General features: G+C 38.6%; 1 protein-coding gene across 1 annotated transcript in view; it reads right to left on the bottom strand.

Moving 5' to 3' along the window:
* The window catches only part of XRN2 (5'-3' exoribonuclease 2), an 82,462-nt gene extending 57,779 nt beyond the window's left edge, over positions 1-24,683 (bottom strand). The window contains exons 1-4 of the mRNA XM_045776775.2: positions 24,490-24,683; positions 3,373-3,500; positions 3,179-3,290; positions 1,152-1,263 (exon numbers count right to left, since the gene is read on the bottom strand). Of these exons, the coding sequence (XP_045632731.1) occupies positions 1,152-1,263; positions 3,179-3,290; positions 3,373-3,500; positions 24,490-24,564 (427 nt within the window). The 5' untranslated portion in view covers positions 24,565-24,683. The remainder of the gene's footprint in view (positions 1-1,151; positions 1,264-3,178; positions 3,291-3,372; positions 3,501-24,489) is intronic.
* Between the last annotated feature and the right edge of the window lie 271 nt (positions 24,684-24,954).

Below are 24,954 nucleotides of genomic sequence, written 5' to 3'. Positions count from 1 at the left end.
AAGTAACTGAGCCACCCAGGTGCCCCTAAACTACTGAGTTTATTACAGCTTTATATGGTAAGAAATAAAATTATCAGCTGTGATATAAAAGTCCTATTTGTCCTCTATATCACTGATTAGTTTTTTTCAAGACAAATATATTTCAAAACATCTTCAAGAAAGAAGACATCTTTAAAATCAAAGACTATCTTTTATAAGTACAAACAGGTTTTAAGCATATTACAAGTTGCAGCTAAAGTAACTATATAGTTGCACACTTCCAGCAAATTAAAACAACAGAAAATGTATCATAATTATAGGCTTGAGTTGACTACACTATGATATCCTCTTTAACCTACAAACAACAGTATTTTGAGCCAATAAATTGTTGCTTTCCTGGTCTATCATACCGCCCTTGTAATAAAACATCAAACAAACCACCCTGCTACAACCACACCCCATCTCACAGACAGGTGTCTTGGGAGAGAACTGGTCCCATGGAGTATCTGGACTCCTTGACCTTCCTCCCCCTCTGAGACTTTGTTAACTTCTATCTATGTACCCAACAGGAATTTCAAGCTCTGGGGAACTGCAAAGATGATCACACCCCACCCCTCCCCCAAATCAAGGGAACCCTGGGTACTTCACTGCCTCAGTGCCTACTGCATCCACCTCTACTGAAGTGTGTCTGACTTAGTGAAAGCCTGTAAATATGGACTGCATTATCCCTGTCCTTCTCTTACAGACCTCTGAGTTCTAAGGGGAAGTAACAAGCAAGCTACCCAGAGTGATTTAAGGAAAATGTTTACAGAACTGTAGCTTTCTAACAATCCCCATAGAAAAGTAAGAGGCACTCTCCCTTACAGATACATCAAAGTTAGCTGAGAACCGCACTTGCCTGAAAAGGGCTGACAATATGCTCTCCCTACCAGAATTCCCTCCTTTTATTCCTAAGTTTCCTTTTTACTACAGAGTTGGGAAAAGAAAAAAGCTTGTTAGTGGGAATGAAGGATTCCATTGACTACTTTTTGACAATGAACATAAATTTTCGTCAGATATTCTAGATCCTAATTAAATTAAAACCATACCTACTGTGAGAGAAAGTTGACAACTCTCCCCCCATTCTATATACATTTAATAAGAAGTGCAAGTTCAAGATGCACATTCTTTACCTTTGGCCAGTATTTCTTCCCTGACTCGCTGCTTCTCCACTGCTGCTTCCATTCCTTCTTTTGATGCTCTGAACCTTCTGGAACGCTGCTGGTTCATTTTAGCACGTGGTGCCTGAAAACAGTATTTCATAGTTATGTAATACTATTCAAAATACATATAACGAAATCTGTACATTATTTTCAATGTTGTTCTTATAAAAATAGTACAGTAAAATGGAAAAGTAATGCATCTAATAATCCTTTCATGAAAGATACTAGAATCAAGAACTTTAAAGCTGACCTCAGTCAGGTAAGTGAGTTACATGTCAAATGGACAAACATCCTAAGAAGCCACTTAATTAATACTGCAGAGCCCAAAACCCAATGTCACTTCTCCTGGGCTATGATCCTTCAAGGAACCCAAGAAGGACAGCTCACTTTACTCAAAGACCCAGCCAACATGCAATGAATAATTACTAGTACAAAACCAGGATCAGGAAGACCTTATGTCTGTGACTGAAAGGAAGGATGGTCTCCAAATGAGATTAACCATGCCCCATAAAAGCAAAAGAAAGTGACTTCTTAATCTGTAGGACTTCAAGGCACTTCTATATTGTATTTCCCACAATAACCACTCTGTCTCTACAAGAAGGCAAAGCAGGTAGAAAGGGAACAAGGTTTTAATTGAAAATACTTTTGAATTACTCTGACCAAATATAATTTAAAATCACTGGATAAGCTTGAATGAAATGAACTGGACTCTAAGGTTTGGAAATTCCTGAACTGAGTTTTGTTGCTGGAAGGGACTCAAGCATCCTGTCTACATAAAATAAGTTACTTTAAATTCTCTTTTAAATAGTTCCCTTTCCTGTAAAATAAAACCACCTAACCTAACTTTTTTAAGTACCAAGTTCTTTGATCCACATTTATATTTCGACAAAAACATGTTACACACCTGAGCATACAAACACACAGACACTTACACAGGTACGCAGTTTATACTTGATCCAGCAGTAAGGGCACACTGGATGTAAAGTGACAGATTTTCTTCAAGAACTTTCACTATGAATTGAATATGCTCCAAATAAGCTATTCCTGTTCCCTCTACTCTTCACTGCACTTTAACTGCAACTTACCAAGTTATCAAGTAGCTAAAATTTTTCATTGCATAGAGAGAACCTTACAGAAAAGTTAATCTTCTTGGACCCAAACTTTTCTAGACTTTCAAAATCATTCCATTAGCCACTAGGATTATTAAATCTAAAAGAAAGAGAATCTATATGTATATAGCTAAATAAATTTTAGGGTTATGATTTACCTTAATTTTCCTTGAATGCTGATATATAATTTGCTGTTATTTATAAGCTAAGCTAGTTGATAGCTGACATGTAATCCTAGGTCAGTAAGTTATTGCCCTCTTAAAGCATTCTGAGGACTACTCACTGCCCATAGGAGAAAATCCAAATTCCTAAGTGTGGCAATAAGGCCTTCTCAAGACATTGCTCTACTTCCCTTTTCAATCTAAAACACCCGTAATTGCCCAGATGTGTTAGTGTGGTCAAAGGCATGGGAAGTGTATTTATTGGGTCCATCTGAGAAATCCAGAAGGTCTTCCCTCTTCCTATCAATTCCACTGATCCCCCTCCACCGCCCACCAATCTCCTGTTATTCTTTATGCTTCAAGAAATGGGACAAAAGTCACCTCCTAACTCCTTTAGTAGCACTGATTTCCTCTTCCCTCAGCACGCTGCATGTGTTATCTAGTACCTATAAAGCCCACAAGTAACTACCTTGCTCATTTATCTCTGTCCCATTAGTGGTAAGCCCTTCAAAAGAAAGGGCAGTCACCATTATCCCCAGTATGTCACACTATCTGGCAAAAACAAGGTACAAGAAATGTCTGAATGAATGACTGAAGGATCAGGCTGCCTTTCTCAAGTTCACCACAGTCAACATTTTTCGTTATTTAGCTGACTTTCACTCTAGACACTCGGAACAAAGCAGAAACAAAAATGGAGGATTTTAAGGTAACTTTTTTTAGCACTTACCACTCCATCTATTGCCATGTAGAGAAGTCGTCTTGGTCTTACAATATTGAAAAGTCTGTCAATGTACTCAAAAATTGCAACCATCATTTCATCCTCATTTTTTGGTGCTGGTCTAAAAGGACAAACAAACAACGTAAAAGAATACAGTACTCCCCTGTAACTTCTGCTATCAGTGACAAAAATGGGTTACGTACTTGTCTTCAGGATGAGTACAGGGATGGATGATTCCATTCATATCCAAATACAGATTATCAAACTCCACATCATTTGGATTTGGTTTACTGGCATCAACAGGAATCTTTACACCATTGCATTCTTTTGGCTGTGAGAAAGTGACAATAATAGTTGGACTGTTCAAGTCTAAAAGTAATACATCCTAGGCTCAGTATGAACCCATTTCACTTCTGAATTGGAAATAAAACACTTTAAGTCATCTTTAAATTATAAGAAATGATTTTACTTCTTAAAGCAAACTAATGCAGATATTTTATCTGTGGAAAGCAGATAGCTTCCAACACAAGTTAATCTCGACTCTGTGAGGGATATTTATCAAATTCTCAAATCGTTCAGTTGTCCAAGTAAGAAACCGTGGGAGTCGTCTTAGAATCCTCCCCCCATTATCACTAAGTTCATCACTCTAACCTCTCCAACTTCATTTCCTCTCAGCCCGACTGCCATGACCATCACTGCAACATCACTCGCCTCAAAGATCGATCCTTTATTAGCCTTCTGTCCTCCCACAATATCACTCAGGCCAACCCCATTTCTTCTAAGTTCCTTAAAAACCCTCTTCCATCTCCCAGTGCCTCTGCACACTGTTTCTCCTTCCTCCTTCCTGCCCATACCCACTTCCTGAAACCTTACTAATTTTCCACAGTCTAGACTGAGATCAAATGACACTCATTTTATAACTCTTCATACACATCTCTCAGAAAACTAACTGCTCCTCCTTCCGCATTTATTTGAGAGCGAGCACAAGTGGGTGGAGTGGCAGGAGAGGGAGAAACAGTCGGCCCGCTGATCAGGGAGCCTGACATGGGGCTTGATCCCAAGGATCATGACCTGAGCTGAAGAGAGACACTTAATCGACTGAGCCACTCAGGCACCCCTCAACTGTATTTTTGTAATGAATATTACCTTTGTTTTTTCTTCCAGAGCTTCAGTGAATGATAAGAATATGAAATCAGAGTTTTACTGTTAGTAAAAGTCATTAAAAAAAAAAGTTCCCTAACATACATAAAGCATATAAAGCATCATGTGTAAAAGCAAAAAATCGTGAACTTAAAAGCCATCGTGTACATCATGGATGAGCCTCAAAAACATTCTAAGTGAAAGCCAGTCACAAGACCAGAGAAGATCCCGTTTATATGAAAAATCCAGAACAGATAAATCTATAGAGACAGAAATAGATGAGTTTCAATTTGGGGGTAGGGAAGGGAAAGGGGAAGGGTGATAGGAAATGAATGCAAATGGGTGCAACATTTCTTCTTGGGGTGATAAAAGTGTTCCAAAATTAGGTAATGGTGACACTCTGTATACAAGCTACTGAATTTTACACTTTAAACAAGTGGATTTTACAGCATATAAATTACATCTCAATAAGACTATTAAAAAAAAGAGAAATAATGAAAGGTCAACGTAATAAGGGGGAAAAACAGCCCAAAAATGGATTAATCAACTGTGGATGGCCACATACCAGAATGCCAGACACAAATGAGAGTCAAAGAAATAGAGCAGGATAGTCACAAATACATTATTGAGCCAAAAACAGACAAAAAACAAAACCAAAACCCACCAAGCTTCAGAAGAATACATACAGTACCATTTATAGAAAGTTATAAAACAGACAAAATAATAACAGGTATTGTTCAGGGCTGAGTACATACACAGTGAAAGCATAAAAAAAGCAAAGGAATGATTTCGTGACCCTGTTGTTAATCTCTGAAAGAGGGAAAGGAATGAGATTGCATTTCAATGTACATTTATAATTGGGAGAAAAGGGTATCATGAAAGGGATTTAAGGGCAGAACAGGGAAGCAGCTTTCAGACAGTGCTTTGTACAAATGTGCTTGTGTATCAGGAAAAAGGGGCTTCATCAGAAGCAGTGAACGGGATAAAAATGGTAAGGAGAGCAAAAGGTCAATTTTGGTGGTGTCTATTTCAATAGAGGACAGCCTGATAAACTCTCCCCCCAAAAAACAAAACAAACTCTATGAAGGCACGAGGCTCTCCACCTCTCCATCTAGTGTCTACACTCCAAAGTCCACACATTTCTTCCTCTCCACCGCCCAAGACACCACACTCAGGAGAATCAAGACTCATTGTCTTTATGCTCCCCAGGAAGTCAGGTAAAAAATACTTTAGACTTGGCCATATGATCTCAGTTCCAACAACTCATATCTGCTTTTGTAGAGTGAAAGCAGCCATAAACAATATGGCTATGAATGGGTATGACTGTGTTCCAATGTGATTGTATGTATAAAAACACGAGGCCACTGGCTTGCTAACCTCCGCCCTTAGTCCATAGTACACCACTAGGCATACTGCAGCTCCTCAATGAATGCTGAGTGTAGCTGCATGAGAATTTCTATTTATACTACCTAGAAAGTGTAGTGTGGTGCAAGGAGGCATGGGGGCGTGGGAGGGCGCGTCAATTAAAAAAAAAAAAATTCCAGGAATTTCCAATAAGAAGACTGTGAACATATTTTCCTCTCAGAATTACTGTAGATATATTCAACATGCTAATTATGTAAATTTAGAGCTTCTTCAACAGAAGATTTTGATGCTCAAAAAAGGAACTCACTCCTCAAGAGCCTTGCCAAATACAATGCCAATGTGTCTCTCGCTGGTTAAAAAGAGATCTTTATCAATCAAAGGGCAGATAAAAGGACAGCCACTCTGAACCCCAAAACCAATTCATTTCAAATACATTTTCATTATGTTTTGGGTCTTCCAAATCATAGAATAAGCATACACTGCAGCCTTCCCTTTCTAACCTAAGACCACAAGACTAACAACAAACAAACATCCACAACTGGGAATCTGTGACAGAAAACCAGAGTCCGCTGTGGCTGGAAAATTGTGAGGGATACCTGAAATGTGGAAAACTAGTACATCTGACAACCTAGAACATGCAGAGAGGAACCTTACTGCCAAGAAGTGGGAAAACACAAGAGGGCTCCAGGCCCAGAGAGGGACGGGGACAGCCTCTTGATGATCCATCAGCACCAGCAGCACTAACAGCTAGGAGGGTCAGTCCCCTGCATTCTCCCCCTCCCTTGCCCCTCAGGCTCCAAAGGGACTAAGCAAGACGGGTGCTTGAGGAGGAAAGGCAGTGCAGTACTCTGGCTGACTGGCAGCTTCCCAGAATAACAAGAGCACGACTACCCAGAAGGCTGGCAGTCAAAGTAGTTCTGCCTAGCAGAAAGTCCACTCCTCCTCCACTTCATGGAAAAAGGAGTATTTATATCCCAAATAGGCAATTTGAGAAATCATCCTATTTGTGATAAAGATGCCAAGGAATCAAGGTAAAGAAAATATTTTAAAAAGTAAAGATAGTACAAATACACAAATAGTCTGTATGAAAAGATACTCCACAGGTTTTAACATAAACCACTCAAAACTAATTTCACACCAATTTAGTGTTCTAGTCAACCTTACAAAGCTTTCTGGCTCCTCCAACATGAGGCAGAAACCACTACTTTTAGTAATAGGTAAGTAGATGCATTTCTGTTTAAGCTTGCCTAGTATTTAACAGCAGCATTAGAAAAATCATGAATCCTAGCTGAGGTTCCTCTGTAAAGAGTTCCCACTGTTGAAGTCAAATACCAGACTAAGGTTAAACTCAGTTTTAGATTCCCCTAGTTAGATTTCCCGGCCAGCTAGTTTGCAGGAGAGAACCAGGGAATGAGACAGCTGGGAAGCACCCTCCTTTGGTTGGAACAAATACCCAACATTAATCTCAGAAACTAATCCCTGGAAGGAACCAGTTTGACTGGATTAGTGTATAGAGGAATTTATGTCCCAGGGCACTAATGAAAACAACAAAGCAAAGCGCCAAAATCAGTGGAGTTTAACTGCTGGGTGTGATCAGAGAGAGTGGGAGAGAGCCGCACCTGTACCACAGTCACCCACGGTGGCTATAGGCAGGCCCCAAACTGCACCTCCCTAAGGAGCAGGATCAGAGGCATGTTACACAGTGAGAAAGAAACATAGTTCACTACGATAAGCTAACGGATAAATAAACTAGAAACACATAAGCAGCCCTGGAATGTGGCAGGGAGAGGGCACTAGCACCCAGCAATGCTATAGTATATTATCAAAATGTCCTGTTTGCATCAAAAAACTACTACGTACGCAGAAAAACAGAAAAGAATAAACCACAGACCAGAAAAAAGACAAGCAACGAAAACTACCTGTAAGTGTGTCCAGATGTCATATTGAACAGAAGAGATTTTAAAGTAGCTATTATAAATATGTTCATAAAACTAAAAATAAGTATGCCTAAGGAAAAAAAGTAAGGTAGCATTACAATCTGTTTCAAATAGAGAATGTCAACAAAGTTAAAATTGAAAATAAAAACACTATAATTCTGGAATTGCAAAGTACAATAACTGAAACAAAAAACTCACCTGAGACACCCAACAGTAGATTTGAACAAGCAAAAGAAAGAATTAGAAAACTTGGATAGATGAATAGACATTACACGAGCCAAAGAGTGGAGAGGGGGAAAAAAAAGAAACCTCGAGAGGAATATGGGACACAATGAAATGCACGAACAGACACATAAATGGAGTACCTACTGGAAGGAGAGGGGAGAGAGAAACAGAAAAAGAGGGAGAGGGGAGAGAGGAACAGAAAAAATATTCAAGGAAATAATAACCAAAAAACTTCCCAAATGTATTGAAAAACAATAGCCTAAACATGCAAAAGCTCTAAGAACTCCACCTAAGATAAACATAAAGAGAACCACAAATGGACACATCAGAGTAAAAATGCTGAAGATAAAAGATAATGAGAAACCTTTAAAAGAATCAACAGGAATGAGTCACTTAAAAGGGAACCTCTGTGAGATTAGCAGCTGGCTCCTAGCAGAAATAACAGAAGCAAGAGGGCAGTGCGGTAACATACATAAAGTGCAGAATGCAAAACTGGTTAGCCAAAACTCTTCAACTGAGGAAAATTACTGTTCAGAAATGAAGGTGAAGGGGCGCCTGGGTGACTCAGTCTGTAGAGGATGCCACTCTCGATCTCAGGGTTGAGAGTTAAAGCCCCATGTTGGGTGCAGAGCCTACTTAAAATAAAAAAATAAATAAAAATAAATTTTAAAAAAGGTGAAAAAAGACTGCCAGATAAAACTTGAGAGAATTTGTTGGTAGCAAAACCAACTTAAGAAAATACTAAAGAAAGTTCTTTAGGCTGAAGGCAAGTAACCACAATAAAGGTAAACATGCATATTTTTAATCCTTTTCTTAACTGATTTAAGAAGCAATTGGATTAAACAATGCTATAATGTATTGTGGCTTATTAACACAATGTAATGTAAGTACAATATATTTCCCAGTAACAGCACAAACGGAGATGGAGTGGAAACAAAGTTGCCATGGGCTAAGAAAGCTCCTGTAAACAGTAAAGTAATAATTATAACAACACACTGCTGGGTTTATAACATTAGTAAGTTCAATATGTATAACAGCAATGCCACAGAAAGGGGAAAATGGGAATCAAGCTATGTAGCAGTAAAGGTTCTGTAATATTACTAGAATTAAACTACTATAAATCTAAAGGTGGTAAGATGTACAGTTGACCCTTGAACAACATGGGTTTGAACTGCGCAGGGCCACTTATACACGGATCTTTAAGAGTTAACAGCAAAAGCCACAAGACATTTATTTACAACTGCCCACCCCAGTCTTCATGGGACCAAACTGAAGGTGACCTCCTGGCCTCTGAGTAGTGGAAGAGGCCACCTAAGGCTGTCAGCAGCCCTCAGAGAGCCCCAGGACCAGGTAGGGCTGCAGGTCACCACATGTGCTGATGGGGTGGTTGGACTGAGGGTTCAGGCCTGGCAGGCAAGAGGCCAGGCTCAAGCTGAGGAATCCCCCCAAAGGGTAGGAACGGTACTGCACAGGGAGCAATCTTAAACCCTCAGGCCCCTCCTGGGCCGGGCATAAACTCCTCCACAGCTGTGCCCCAAGCCTGTGGCCTCCCCAGATGTCAGTACACTCACACATGGCCACAGCTGTGGATGGCCGGCCACAGGCTGGTGGTACACCTCCAGGCAGATGGGGCAACTTTTCTGAGCTTCCAGACCATTGTTGCTGCCCATAGACCTGGCTGGTGGTTGCTGCTCCTGAGCGCAGGCCACCAGGCTGCAGAACATCAGTATCCATGGGTCAGGCCCACCTATATGAAGATTTTTTTCAGTAAATACAGGTACACTACTATAAATGTATTTTTTCTTCCTTATGATTTTTTTATTAACATTTCTTTCCTCTCACTTACTTCACTATAAGAATACAGTATACAGTACATACACAAACTATGCGTTCTTTGAGTCTTTATGTTATCAGTAAAGCTTCCAGTAAAGAGTAGGCTATTAGCAGTTAAGTTTTGGGGACTCGAAAGTTTATCGGCAGATTTTCAACTGTGTAGGGGCCAGTTACCCTAACCCCCATGTTGCTCAAGAGTCAATGGTATTTGGCAAACCCCAGAGAAACCATTTAAAAAAACACTCATAAAATATAGCGAAAAAAAGGTCAGTAATGAAAATTAAGTTCTACATTATAAAATACATATGGAAAACAGAAAGTAAAACAGCAGATATAAATCCAACTATATCAATAACATTAAATGTAAATGGATTAAAGAATGCAATCAAAAGTGAGAAATTGTCAGACCAGATTTAAAAAAATGATCCAACTATATGTTGTTTATATTTATATGTACAGGTGTTTACAGGGGACATACCTGTGAATCAGAGATAGAAAATGAAAGTAAATGGATAGGAATACCATGCAACAGCCACCACAAGAAAGGCAGAAGAACTGTTATACCAATATCAGACAAAATACACTTAAAAAAAAAGTTACCAGAAATAATATTTTATAAGAGGATCAATCCATCAAGAAATTATAACAATTAAAAACATACATGCTCCCAATAACAAAGCATCAAAATACATGAAGCTTTCCAAAGCAGTGCAAGAAAGGAAATGATAAAGATTAGAGCAAGAATAAATGAAACGGGCGCCTGGGTGGCTCAGTCGTTAAGCATCTGCCTTTGGCTCAGGGTGTGATCCCAGGGTCCTGTCCTGGGCTCGAGCCCCGCATCAGGCTCCCTTGCTCGGCGGGAAGCCTGCCTCTCCCTCTCACACTCCCCTGGCTTGTGTTCACTCTCTCATCGTCTCTGTCAAGTAAATAAATAGAATCTTTATAAAAAAAAAAAAAAAAGATTCTCTCTCTCCTCTCCCTCTGCACTTCCCCCCACCCCAATACTTAAAGAAGTGTCAACACCTGTTCTTCTCAAACAAGTCCCCCCCCCCTCCAAAAGGAGGAAGGAAAGCTTCCAAATTTATTCCAGGAGGCCAGCATCACCCTGATACCAAAAGCAGATAAAAACACTACCAAAAAATAAAACTACAGGCCAATATCTCTGATGAACATAGATGCAAATATCCCCAACAAAATATTAGCACACCAAACCCAACAATACATTTAAAAAATCATTCACCATGATTAAATGGGATTTATTCCAGAGATTCAAGGATTCAAGGGTACTTTAATATTCATAATCAATATGATACATCACATTAACAAGAAGATATAAACCATATGATCATTTCAATAGATGCAGAAAAAGCACTTGATAAAGTACAACATCTACCGATATAAGAAAAGAAAACACTCAACAAAGTAGACTTAGAGAGAATACACCTCCACATAATAAAGACCATATGGGAGTGCCTGGGGTTGCTCAGCGGGTTAAGTGTCTGACTCTTGATTTAGGCTCAGGTCATGATCTCAGGATCTTGGGATCAAGCCCTGTATTGGGGCTCTGTCCTCAGTGTGGTGCCTGCCTGGGATTCTCTCCCCCGCCGCCGCCCTGCCCCTCCCTTGCTCAGATAAATAAATCTTAAAAAAATAAATAAATAAAGACCATATATGAAAAACCCACAGCTAACATGATACTCAGTGATGAAAACCTGAAAGCTTTTCTTCTAAGATCAGAAACAAGACAAGGATGGCCACTCTCACTACTTTTCTTCAACACGACACTGGAAGTCCTAGCCACAGCAATCAGACAAGAAAAAGAAAAAGCATTCACTGGTAAAGAAACAAAACTATTACTGTTTGCAGATGATATTATACATAGAAAACCCTAAAGACTCCACCAAAAAACTACCAGAATAAATGAATTCAGTAAAGTCACAGGATACAAAATTAATATACAGAAATCCATTGTATTTTACACACGAATAATGGAGTGGCAGAAAGGGAATTTTTTTTTCATTTCTTTACAGTTGCACCCAAAATAATAAAATCCCTAGGAATGAACTTAACCAAGAAGGTTAAAGACCTGTGCTCTAAAAACTATAAAATACTGAAGAAAGAAACAAGATGACATAGATATTCCATGCTCAGGGACTGAGAAAACCAATATTGTTAAAACGTCCATACTATCCAAAGCAATCTACAGATTTAATGCAATCCCTATCAAAACACCAATAACACTGTTCACAGAACTAGAACAAATAATACTAAAGTGTGGTATGGGATCACAAAAGACCCCAAATAGCCAAAGCAATTTTGATATAGAAGAACAAAACTTTAGGTATCACAATCCCAGATTTCAAGATGTACTCTACCAAGCTGTAGTAATCAAAACAGTATGGTACTGGCACAAAAAAAGAGACACAGATCAGTGGAACAAAACAGAGAGCCAAATAAACCCATGCATCTATGGTCAATTAATCTATGACAAAGAAGGCAAGAATATACAATGGGGAAAAGACAGTCTCTTCAGCAAATGGTGTTGGGAAAACTGGACAGCTGCATGCAAAAAATGAAACTTGACCACTTTCTTATACCATGCACAAAAATAAACTCAAAATGGATTAACGAAGGACCTAAATGTGAAATCTGAAACCACAAAACTCCTAGAAGAAAACACTGGCAATAATTCTCTGACATTGGCCAAAGAAATAGTTCTCTAGATATGTCTCCTCAGGCAAGGGAAACAAAAACAAAATTAAATTGCTGGGACTATACCAAAATAAATGTTTGCACAGTGAAGGAAACCATCAACAAAATAAAAAGGCAACCTAGAGAATAGAAGACATTTGCATATAATATGTCCTATAAGGGGTTAATAATCAAACTATATAAAGAACTTACACAACTTGACACCAAAAAAACCAAATAATCCAATTTAAAAATAGGCAAAGGCCCTGAATAGACATTTTTCCAAAGAAGACATTTAAATGGCCAACACCAGAGAAGATGCTCAACACCACGAATTATCAGAAAAATGCAAATCAAAACCACAATGAGATATTCCATACCTGTCAGAATGGCTAAAATCAACACAAATAACAAGTGTTGGCAAGGATGTGGAGTAAAAGGAACCCTTCTGTACTGTTGGTAAGAATGCAAATTGGTGCAGCCACTGTGGAAAACAGTATGGAGGTTCCTCGAAAAATTAAAAACAGAATTTATGATCCAGTTAATTCCACTACTCGATATTTACCTGAAGAAAACAGAAACACTAATTCAAAAAGATATATGCACCCCATGTTTACTCCATTATTTACAACAGCCAAATACGGAAGCGCCCCAAGTGTCCATCCACAGATGAATGGATAAAGAAACTGTGATACACACACACACACAATATTACTCAGCCATTAAAAAGAATGAGATCTTGCCATATGCAACAACATGATGGACCTAGAGGATATAATGCAAAGTGAAATAAGTTAGACAGTGAAAGACAAATACAATATGATTTCACTCATATGTGGAGTTTTAGAAACAAAGACAAAAAGACAATCAAAAAACAGACTGTTACACACAAAGAACAAACTCCTGGTGGCCAGTGGGTGGGCGGATGGGTGAAATGCATAAACGGGATTTAGAATGCATTTATCCTAATGAGCACTAAATAACGTACAGAATTGTTGAATCATACTGTACATGTGAAACTAGCACTGCGTACATCTAAATAACACTGTGTGCTAATTGTACTTGAATTTAAAAATAAAAAGCTGTTGTAAAAAACTTTTTAAAACACAAACCTTTTAGTAAATGACAGAAATGAAAAAAATACACAATTCAAAAGTAATAGGTAGAGACTTCAATACTCCACTTTCAATAATGAATTAAACTAGACTGAAGATCAATAAGGAAATAGATGACGTGAACAACACTATTAACCAACCAGATCCAACAGACTTCTATAGAACACTCCACCCAACAACAGAATATACATTCTCAACTCCTTATGGAACATCTTCCAGCAGACCAAACACCAGGCCATAAACAAATCTCAAAAATTTTAAAGCATAAAAATAATTCAAAATATGTTCTCCAAACACAATGAAATGACATTAGAAATAACAGGAGGAAATCTGGCAAAGTCATAAATACATGGAAATTAAACACACTCATGAATGAATAACCAATGAGTCGAAGAAATCAATAAGAGAAATTAAAAAATGCTTTGAGATGAACAAAAATCAAGATACAGTATACCAAAACTTATGGTATAGAGTCAAAGCAGCGTTCAGAGGAAAACTTATAGCTGTAAATGTCTATATTAAGAAAGACCTCAAATCCATAACCTAACCATGCATATATGCACCTTAAGACACTAGAAAAATTACAGCAAATTCAACCCAAAGCCAGAAGATATGACATCAGAGGAAAAACAAAATAAAAAATAAGAGAAAGAGAAAAAAACCTATGAGACCAAAAGTTGGTTCTTTCAAAAGATTAACAAACCTGTAGTCAGTCTGACCCAGAAAAAGAGAAGATTCAAATTACTAGAATCAGAAACAAAAGAGAGGACTAACGTTACTGTCAACTTTACAGAAACAAAAAGGATCATGAATAGTACACCAACAAATTAGATAACTTAGATGAAATGTACAAATTAACAGAAAGACAAACTACAAAAATGACAAAAGAAATAATGTGAATAGACCTATATATGAGGCAAAACCAGTTTAAAAAAAAAAAACACTACTCACAAAGAAAAGCACAAGCTTAGGGATGCCTGGGTGGCTTAGTCAGTGAAACATCTGCTTTAAGCTCAGGTCATGATCCCAGGATCCTAGGATTGAGTCCTGCATTGGGCTCCCTGCTCAATGGGGAGTCTGCTTCTCCCTCTACCTGCTACTCCCCCTGCTGTGGGCACCCACTCGCTCTCTCTCTCTTTTTCTCTCTCTCTCTCTGCCTGACAATTAAAATCTTAAAAAAAAATAAAAACAAAAACACAAGCCTAAATGGTTTCTCCACTAAATTCTACCAAACATTCAAAGAAGAATGAACACCAATTCTTCACAAAATCTTCCCAAAAAAAGAAAAGGAAGAAACACTTTCCAACACATCTTATGAGGCCAGTATTATCCTGATAACCAAAACTAGACAAAGATGTCACAAGAAAACAAAACTACAGACTCTCTTATGAACATGGATGTAAAAGTCCTCAACAAAATACTAGCAAACTGGATCTGGCAATACACGAAAAGAATTATACAAGCAGGGTTTATCCTAGCAATGCAAAGTTGGTTCAACATCAAAAAATCAATTAATGCAATACATCACATGAATAGAATGAAAGAAAAATCACATGACCATCTCAAAAGATGTAGAAAAAGCATTTGAGAATATCCAACACTCTTTTGTGATAAAAACAAAAACCAAACAACTACTCAATAAACTAGGAATGGAAGATAAGTTCCTTACATAAAGGGCATCTATAAAAAAACAGTTAACATCATACTAAACGGGATAAAGTAGATGGTTTCCCTTTAAGGTCAGAACAAGGCAAGGATGTCCACTCTGTCATTTCTATTCTAAATTGTCATGGAGGTTCTACCCAGGTAAGCCAAGAAAAAGTAAAAAGCATCTACATTGTAAAGGAGGAAGTAAAACTCTCTATTTGCATGACATGATCTTGTATATAGAAAATCCTAAGGAAGCCACTAAAAAATTATTAGAATATATGAGTTCAGCAAGGCTTCAGGACACAAGATCAATATAAAAAAACCAATTTAATTTCTATACACTTGCAATGAACAATTCAAAATTAAGAAAACAATTATGGTCATAATAGTATCCTGAAACTAAAATTAATCAAAGAAATGTAAAATCTATACTCTGAAGTGGACTGTAAAATTCATATGCAATTGCAAGGAAGCCAGAATATATAAAATAATCCTCAAAAAGGAATAAACTAGAGGACTAATACTTCCTGACTTCAAAATTTACTACAAAGCAATGGTAATCAAGACATTATGGTACTGGTACAAGGATAAACATATAGATCAACAGAACAGAAATGAAAGACCAGAAATAAACCCATATGCCTATAGTCAACTGATTTTTTACAAGGCATCAAGACCATTCAATTAGCAAAGAACAGTTTTCAACAAATGATGCTGTAACAACTGGATAGCCACACACCAAAGAATGAAGTTGGACCCTAACCTTGCACCATATGCAAATTTACTCAAAATGGATCATGCACCTACATTTAAGAGCTAAAAGTATAAAGCTCTCAGGAGAAAACATGGACATAAATCTTCACGACTTTGGATTTGGCAATGGATTGTTAGATGTGACACCAAAAGCACAAGCAACTAAAGAAAAAATAAATTAGATTTTATCATCAAAATTAAGAACTTCATGCTTCAAAGAACACTGTCAAGAAAGCGGAAAGACAACCCAAAATAGGAAAAAAACATTTGCAAGTTATACATCTTTTAAGGGGCTTGTATTCAGAATATGTACATTTTTAAAACTCTTCCAATTCAATCAGAAGACAACCCAATTTAAAAACAGGCAAAGAATATGAATAGACATTTCTCCAAAAAAGACAAATGGCCAAGAAGCACATGAAAAAAGACAGTATAATTCAGTCCTAAGGGAAATGTACATCAAAACTACAATGAGATATCACTTCACACCTATAAGGATGGCGAAAATAAAGTCAGATAAGTGTTAGTGAGAATGTGGAGAAGCTAAAACCCTAAGACACTGCTGGTAGGAATTAAAATGTTGCAGCCACTATGGAAAACAGTTTGGCAGTTCCTCAAATAGTCAAACATAGAGTTACCCTATAATTCAAGATTTCCACTTCTAGGTATATACCCAGTAAATGAAAACATGTCCACACAGAAACCTGTACGTGAATGTAGTACCATTACTCATACAAGTCAAAAAAAAAGTGAAAACAACCCAGAAGTCCATCAACACACAAATGGATAAACAAAACGTGGCATATCCACACAATGATGCATTATTTAGCCATAAAAAAGAATGATGTACTGATATATGCTACAACATGGATGCACCTTGAAAACATAATGTTAAGTGAAAGAAGCCAGCCAGATAAAAAACACACTATATGATTCCATTCACATGAAAGTCACAATGGAGAAATCTATAGAGACAAAGTAAATTAGTGGTTGCTTAGGGGCAGGGGATAGTGGGTTGGTAGCCACAGGGTACAGGTTTCTTTCTGAGGTGTGAAAATGTTCTAAAACTGACTGTGGCGACGGTTGCCCACATCCATGAATATACAAAAAACCATTTAATTCTAAACTTTAAATGGGCGAATTGTACGGTACATGAATCATACATCTCAATAAAGCTACCTAAAAATGTAGTAGCCATCTCCCCCCAAAATATTATACTGATCAAAACTGAATAAAGAATCAGAGACCAACAGCCTCCTTGTTCATTACTGTCCCTCCTGCCCTTAAATTAGTGCCTGTCATAACAAAGTACTCAATAAAATAGAAGGAAAAGAGGGGGAAAAAGCAGGGTAGGAAACCTCGATTTCACCACATGAAAACAGAGCACCATCTTATACTACACGATATTAACAAAAGTTAGACACAAATATATCCCCAATTTTACTTGGACATACAAACTCCTGAAACTTAAGTTAGCAATAAGATTCTGAAATATCAAGTGTTTGTACAAAGCAATGTCTGAAGAACTTGCCTGTATTAATTGATTTAATTCACACAATTACCCTGTGTGGCATATATACCACTGCTCTTAATTATTCATGAACTCCATATTTGCTAATTCACCTACTTAATAAAAATTTTTTGGTAACCCCCAAATCAGTATTTGCAGCACTCTCACAGTCATTAACAAACATGAGCAGAGCAGTGAAAAATTGAGTGCACCAACATGCACACTCCCAGCTGAAGTCAAACAAGGCAACACTGCCTTGTTTCAGCTCTCACACAGAAATAACCAGAGAATAGAGACTGTAGAGAGAAGCACAGTATAATGCAAGAAGCGCTAGTTCTTTAGACTTTAGCAGAGTTTAAGGCATTTTCTTTTTCTAAAGGTTTTTATTTATTTGAGAGAGAGAGAGAGGACAAGCAGGCTGAGTGGCAGGCAGAGGGAGATGGAGAAGCAGGCTCCCTGCTGAGCAGAGAACCAGACATGGGGCTCAATCCCAAAACCCTGGGATCATGACGTGAGTCGAAGGCAAACGACTGGGTTGAAGGCAAATGCTTAACCAACTGAGCCACCCAGGTGCCCAAGGCATTTTTCTTAAGAATGGAAAGCTAATGAATGGAGGACTATATAAGCCAAGGACACAAAGTGAAAAACTGAGGGCTGAATGAATAAAGAGTAGTTAAATCAAAAGGAGATAAAAATGAAATCATAAAAAAATACTCAATCCAAAAGAACTGGAAAATGGAAACAAAGAACAGGTGAGACTGAAAACAGCTGATAAATTTAAATCTAACCATACCAATACTCACATGAAATATAAATGTCCTCAATGCCCTGCTTACAAAGTGGAGACTAGGAAAACAGTCTGGCAGTTCCTCAGAGAGGTAAACAGAATTACCACAAGATCCAGTAATTCCACTCATAGGTATATACACCAAGAGCTGAAAGCAGGGACTACTCATACGTATATACCCTAAGCATTGATATTAATACAGATAATTATACACCAATGTTGACAGCAGCATTATTCACAGTAGTCAAAAGGTAAAAATGACTTGGGTTCAAGTGTCCAAACAAAAAGATGTGATATATACATACAATGGGACATGATTAGCCTTACAAAGGAATGAAATTCTGATACATGCAAACATGGGTAAGTCTTGAAAACGTTACGCTAAGTGACAATCCAGACACAAAATGACAAATATTATATGATTCCATTTACATCAGGTCCTTAAAACAGGCAAATTCACAAGACAGAAAGCAGAGGAGGGAGCACAGAGAATTATTGTTTAACGGGTAGCGTTTGTTTGGGATGATGGAAGTTCTAGAAATGAATAATGGTAATGGTTTCACAATATTGTGAATGTACTTAAGGCCACTGAATTCTACACTTAAAAATGGTTAAAATGGTAAATTTTATGTTACGTGTATTTTGCCACAATAGAAGAGGGAAGAGATCATCAAACAGTATAAAAAAACAAGACCCAACTGTACATTATCTATAAAAACACTCTAAATATAAAGACACAAAAAGAAACAGACCTAGTCAGAAGACCTACTATCTTAATACTGAACAAAACAGATTTCAGAGCAAAGGGGCAGGGATACTGGGGATAAAAAAAAGATAATTTTTTAAAAGATTTTATTTTATGAGAGACAAAAAGAGTGAGCAGGGGAGGGGCAGAGGGAGAGGCAGAGAACCACAAGCAGACTCCACGCTGAGCACAGGAGCGTAGAACCTGACGAAGAGTTCAATCCCACAACTCAACATCACAACTTGAGCCAAAAACAAAAGTCAGATGCTCAACTGAGTCATTCAAGAGCCCCCAAAAAAGTTAATTGTAACAATAAAGGAGCATATTCTTCAAGAAGACATAAAAATCCTAAGCATTTATGCACCTTATAAAAGAGCTACAAGATGCAAGGAGCAAACACCAACAGAACTGAAACAAGAAACAGATGTATCCAAATAATTATATATAATAGATTTCCACACCCCTATCAGTAACTGATAGAAGAAATAAAATCATATGATAACATTTACAAAACACTCCACCCAACAGAACTTGTATCTCTTTTAAGGCAAAATGACATTTACCAACACCATATTCTGGGCCATAGAACAAATCAGGTCAACTTTAAAAAGATTCAAATTATGAAAAGTATGTTCAATAACAAAAAAAAGTCTAAAATCCCCAATATTTGAAATATCAGTAAGTAACAGTTATAAATAACCAATGGGCCAAAGAAGTCAAAGAGTGTATTAGAAAGTATTTGTTACTGAATAAAAATGAAAACACAACATGTCAGCATTTGTGGGAAGTAACTGACACAGTAGTAGCAGGCATTCCAAACCTACATGAGAAGAAACAATGTATCAAAGCAATGACCTCAGCTGTCACCTTAAGAAATGAGGACGGGGCGCCTGGGTGACGCAGTCGTTAAGCGTCTGCCTTCGGCTCAGGGCGTGATCCCAGCGTTCTGGGATCGAGCCCCACATCAGGCTCCTCTGCTAGGAGCCTGCTTCTTCCTCTCCCACTCCCCCTGCTTGTGTTCCCTCTCTCGCTGGCTGTCTCTGTCAAATAAATAAATAAAATCTTAAAAAAAAAAAAAAAAAAGAAATGAGGACAAGAAAAGCAGCTAAACCCAAAGGGAGGATAAGAAATAAGTAATAAAAATAAGGGCAGAAGTCAAGAAAAAGCAGAACAAACAATAGGAAAAAAAAAGATGAATGAAATCAAAAGCTAGTTCTTTGAGATCCGTCTAGCCAGTCTGATAATGAAACAAAAAGAAAAACTAGTATCAAGAATGAGAAAGATGACATCATTACATTTTCTACTGCGAGCAAAAGGATAATAAGGAATCCTATGAACAACTTTATATCAACAAATTTGACTACCTAGATGAAATGGACAAAATCAAGGAAACACACAAACTCATTAAAAAAAAAGATAATCTTAATAGCTCTATGTTCACTTAAAGAAACTGAATCTGTAGCTAAAAAAATCCTTCCCAAAAAACTTCAGGTTTGGATGGCTTCACTGGTGAATTCTACCAAATACTTAAGGAAGAAATAGTACCAATTCCACAAAAACTTTCCCAGAAAACCGAAGAGAACATACACATCACAACTCAATCTGACATCAAAATTACTCTGATACCAAAAGTGGACAAAGATCTAAGAACTCTGGAAGACAAATACCCTTTCTGAGCATAAAGGTAAAAATTCTCAAGAAAGCTTTAGAAAATTGAATCTAACAATACATAAAAATAACACACCATGATCAAGTGGGATTTAAGGAATGCAAGGTGGGTTTAACAATTAAAAAAATCAATGTAGGGGCACCTGGGTGGCTCAGTCAGTTAAGCAGCTGACTCTTGATTGTGGCTCAGGTCATGATCTCAGGGTTGTAAGATTGAGCCCCACGTTGGGCTCTGCACTAGGCAGGAAGCCTGCTTAGGAGTCTTTCTCTTCCTCTCCCTCTGCCGCTGCCCCTTTCTCCCTCTCCATCCTTTAAAAAAGGGGGGGGGGGAGGACAAAAGATCTAAATAAACATCTCACTCAAGAAGATAGATGGAAGGCAAATAAGCACCCAAAAAGATGCTCCACATCATTTGTCATTAGAGAAACGCAAATTAAAACCAAGAGATAAAACTACATTAGAAGGACTAAAACCGTAAAAAAACTAACCATAACAGGCGTTGGCAAAGAAACAGAGCAACTAGAACTGTCAAACTACTAGTGGCAATGCAAAATTGTACAACCACTTGGGAAAACAGTCTAGCAAGTTTTCTTTTGAAATAACCATACATCTACCATACAATTCAATCATTTCACTCCCAGGTATTTTCTCTAAATAAATGAAAGCATACATCCACACAAAGGCTTGGACACCAATGTTCATAGTTGTTTTTTGTTTTTTGGGTTTTTCTGATGATCCAAATTGGAAGCAATCCAAATGTTCCTCAGATGAATGAATAAACAAAATGTGATATACGCACAACACAGAACACTATTCAAAAATAAAAAGAAATGAACTGCTGATACACGTTAACATGAATGACTTCAAAATAATTATCCTGAATGAAACTGAACCAGGTTTAAAAAAAAAAAAAAAAGGAGTGCCTACTATATAATTCCACTTACACACAATCTTAGAAAATGAAAACTTATCTACAGATTCAGAAATGTACCAGTGGTTGATTAAAGATGGGCAACAGGGAGGGGCTTTAAGGAGAAATAACAAAGGGGCAGACAGAATGTTTTAGAGTGATGTTTATTATCTCCATTGTGGTAATGGTTTCATGGATGTACATATATGTCAATATCTATTAAATTGTACACTTTAAATATGTGCAGTCTGCTGTAGGTCAATTACATCTCAATAAAGCTGCAAAAGGGGAGGAGAGAAGGGAAGAACAGAGAAAAAAGAAAAATAAATCAGTCAGAGGCCCAGTATCCAGAATTCAGAGGACAGAGAAAAAGGTCAGGAAAAAAAAAATCAAAGAACATTCTTTAGAACTGAAGAACACAAGTTTCCAGACTCAGAGAGTCAGCCAAGTACTGATAAAAATGAATTTAAATTTTTTAAAAAACCTATACCTAAGTACACAATCATGAAAGCTTACACTACCAAGGACATAAAGATCTTTAAAAAATTCAGAAAGAAAAACAGATCAACTACAAAGAATGAAAGCAGAACAACACAGAAATTAAGAGCATGGTCTTCCTGGTTGACACTGGCTCTAACATTGGCTGAGTGACCTTAAGTATATTACTTAACCCCTCTGTGCTTCAGTTTTCTCATCTGTAATAGTAATAATAATAAGCACTAATAATCATATGGTTATGAAGATTTAATAAATTAATCTGTAAAGTGCCTACAACACTTGGTACATGTTAAACACTACATAAGCGTGTTGCTTAAATAAATCACATTAACATCCAGCTTCTCATCAACAACACTGGATGACAGAAGTCAAAAGAACAATGCTTTCGAAGTTTTGAGGGAAATGTAGCTTCAAACTCAAACTACGTACGTTTAGCTAATGATCATTCATGTGTACAAGGATAGAACGAACTCAGAAAACTCACATCCCACATAGCACTTAAGAATTCGACTGAAAATAAAAACCAAGAATTTAAGCCAAGAAAGATGATCAGAAAACAGTACCTCCAATTGAAGGAACTGTTAAAAATCTCAAGAAACAGCTTTCTAGCAAGCCTAAACAACCAGGTGTGACAGCAATAGAAATAAAAAAACTCCAGAAGCAGTCTCCAAGAAGAAAGAAGACTTAATAGAATATCTGAGACAAAAAGGAGTTTGGACCGGGAACAATGTAAAGAGGAAAAGAGAAAAGCAAACCAAGGAAAAGACAAAAGTAGCATGTAACCTGAATTGGCATAATGACAATAACTAACGATACTATTTGATTTTTTTCAGCTTTCATTATTTTTCAAAGATTTTATTTATTTATTAGAGAGACAGAACGAGTGGGGGGGAGAGGAGGGCAGAGGGACAAGCATACTCCCTACTGAGCGTGAATCCTGACTGGGGGCTCTATCTCAGGACCCCAAGATCATGACCTGAGCCAAAATCAGACGCTTAAGACTGAGCCACCGAGGGGTGCCTAATTTTTTTAGCTTTTAAAACAAATCAGTATTGCCAACATCCTGACAATTTAATTTTGGATGCCAAAAAGGGAAAAGTGTAGCTGACAAGCTGAGGTGAAGAGTAAGGGCAGCCAGAGTAGAAAAGCTAATACCTAAGCTTCGACAGTGAAAAGTCAAGGGATACCTTATACAGGAGATCCAGTAAAAAATAAAGGCATATTAAAATTATCAAGTTTGCCCTCAGAAGAAATAAAGATAGTGATGTACTATTTTGTGTGTGTGTGTTGTACTATTATTAGTAAGACTGGTGGTGGGGGCGGGGGTTTACATGAGCGACTAAATCCTCTTCTATCATAGTGGAATTCCACAGCTAGATCCAAAACCAATAATCAGGTATAAGCATGATATTCAGAAATAGAACCCGAACAGTTAAAAGTGGTTACCACTAGAAAGTAAAAATGGAACGAGATGTACGTTAAGTTTGATAAAAGTTACAAAACACAAAGGAAACGAGGATTCAGTTTAACAGTTTCTTTTTGGAAAAGAAAAAAAAAAAACAAGGAATACTGGGAATACCATCAAAACAAGGCTTTCAATTTCCCCTTTGGATAGCAAATAAGCAAAAATCAAGATCTCACCACCTCTAGCAAAAGAATAAGTTTTCAGTGACGGCTGGGTACTTCCTTCAAAAACGAAGGGGTGGGAGGCACGATGTGCCCCTGAACCTTCCCAATCCAAAAATTCTAATTGAGTACAAAATCGAACTCGGACTGGAAACACGGAAACGTTAAATAACAAAACTGAAGAATGGGCAAAAGTCTACGTATGTATTAACAAACTAACAACAAAAAGTGTATTGTTCGAGCGCATCCAGGAATTCCGAAAAATTTAACAAGCAAGCTGTCCAATAGTAGGGCACCTAGACAAGGGGGCACTTATCAGCCTTCTATCTTGTCCTAGACGGCTGCTTTCGCCGTCGATTCTAACTACAGCAACAAATGGCCTCTCGCACTAGAAAACCTTTCAGGAATGGACAGTAAACAACAAAAAATCTCGCCGCCAGGTATTACTTTACAAGGTGTTAAAGGCCAGGCTTAGCATCTGCGCATCCCTAACCAGGTAACTCTGCGGACCGGCTGGAGTGGCTCAACAGACTTTAAGACTCTTCCGAAAACCAAACGCGCGGTGCCGGGAGGAAACAAAGCCGTGGGCGGGGCCTTCCGGTCCCGGAAAAAGCGGGCAAGGGAGGAACAGCCCTCAAGCGACTTCGTACCCCTCTCGGCCCTCGCCCCGCCCCGCCTGCTTTCCCGGGCCCCAACTCCGGGGGCCACTGCCCAACCGCGTGTCGGGCCGCCGCACTCCGCGGGGCCGACAGGGCGGCGCGAGATCCAACACGGTGCCCCGGGGGCAAGCGGCGGGCGCCGAGGGCCGCGGCCTAAACGCGCCTTACTGCCGGGCTTTAGCCGGGCGGCCGTCAGGCGCCTCCTCACCTTCTCTTCCACGCAGTTGACAATGATGGACGGGTACTTGCGGCTGAGCCAGCGAAAGAAAGCCGGGACTCCCATTGCGGCTGCCCAGCTGGAGGAAGCTGCCCGGCCGGCTGACGAACGTAACCAGAGAGACAAGCAGGAGCGGCGGCCGCGGGCACCGACACTTCCTCCCACGTGCGCGCCGGCGACAGGAAGTGACGTCACGACTGCGCCGCCGCGGACGTCCACGGGCCGGAGGTCGGGGGTGGAGTTCAGCTGCCGGCGGAGTAGTGAGGGCTAGCGGGGCCTGGCTTGGCGTGCTCTTTGTAGGTGGGGCCAGGCCTGGAGTGCGTTCTCTTGCGCCACTGAGTCGTGTCAAGGTGCTTTTTGTTCGCCGCAGCTTCCCCCGGGTCGCGGAATCCCAGCACTCCTCAGGTCCCGGGGAAGCTCTTTGTGGGTTTGATCACCTGTCTCTCACCTGTCTCA

The sequence above is a fragment of the Ursus americanus genome, chromosome 22 (assembly GCF_024610735.1).
Source record: "Ursus americanus isolate L20-20 chromosome 22, mUrsAme1.1.p, whole genome shotgun sequence".
Classification (NCBI taxonomy): domain Eukaryota; kingdom Metazoa; phylum Chordata; class Mammalia; order Carnivora; family Ursidae; genus Ursus; species Ursus americanus.
Note: the sequence above shows the minus strand (reverse complement) of the source record. Positions and strands in the feature narration are given on the sequence as shown.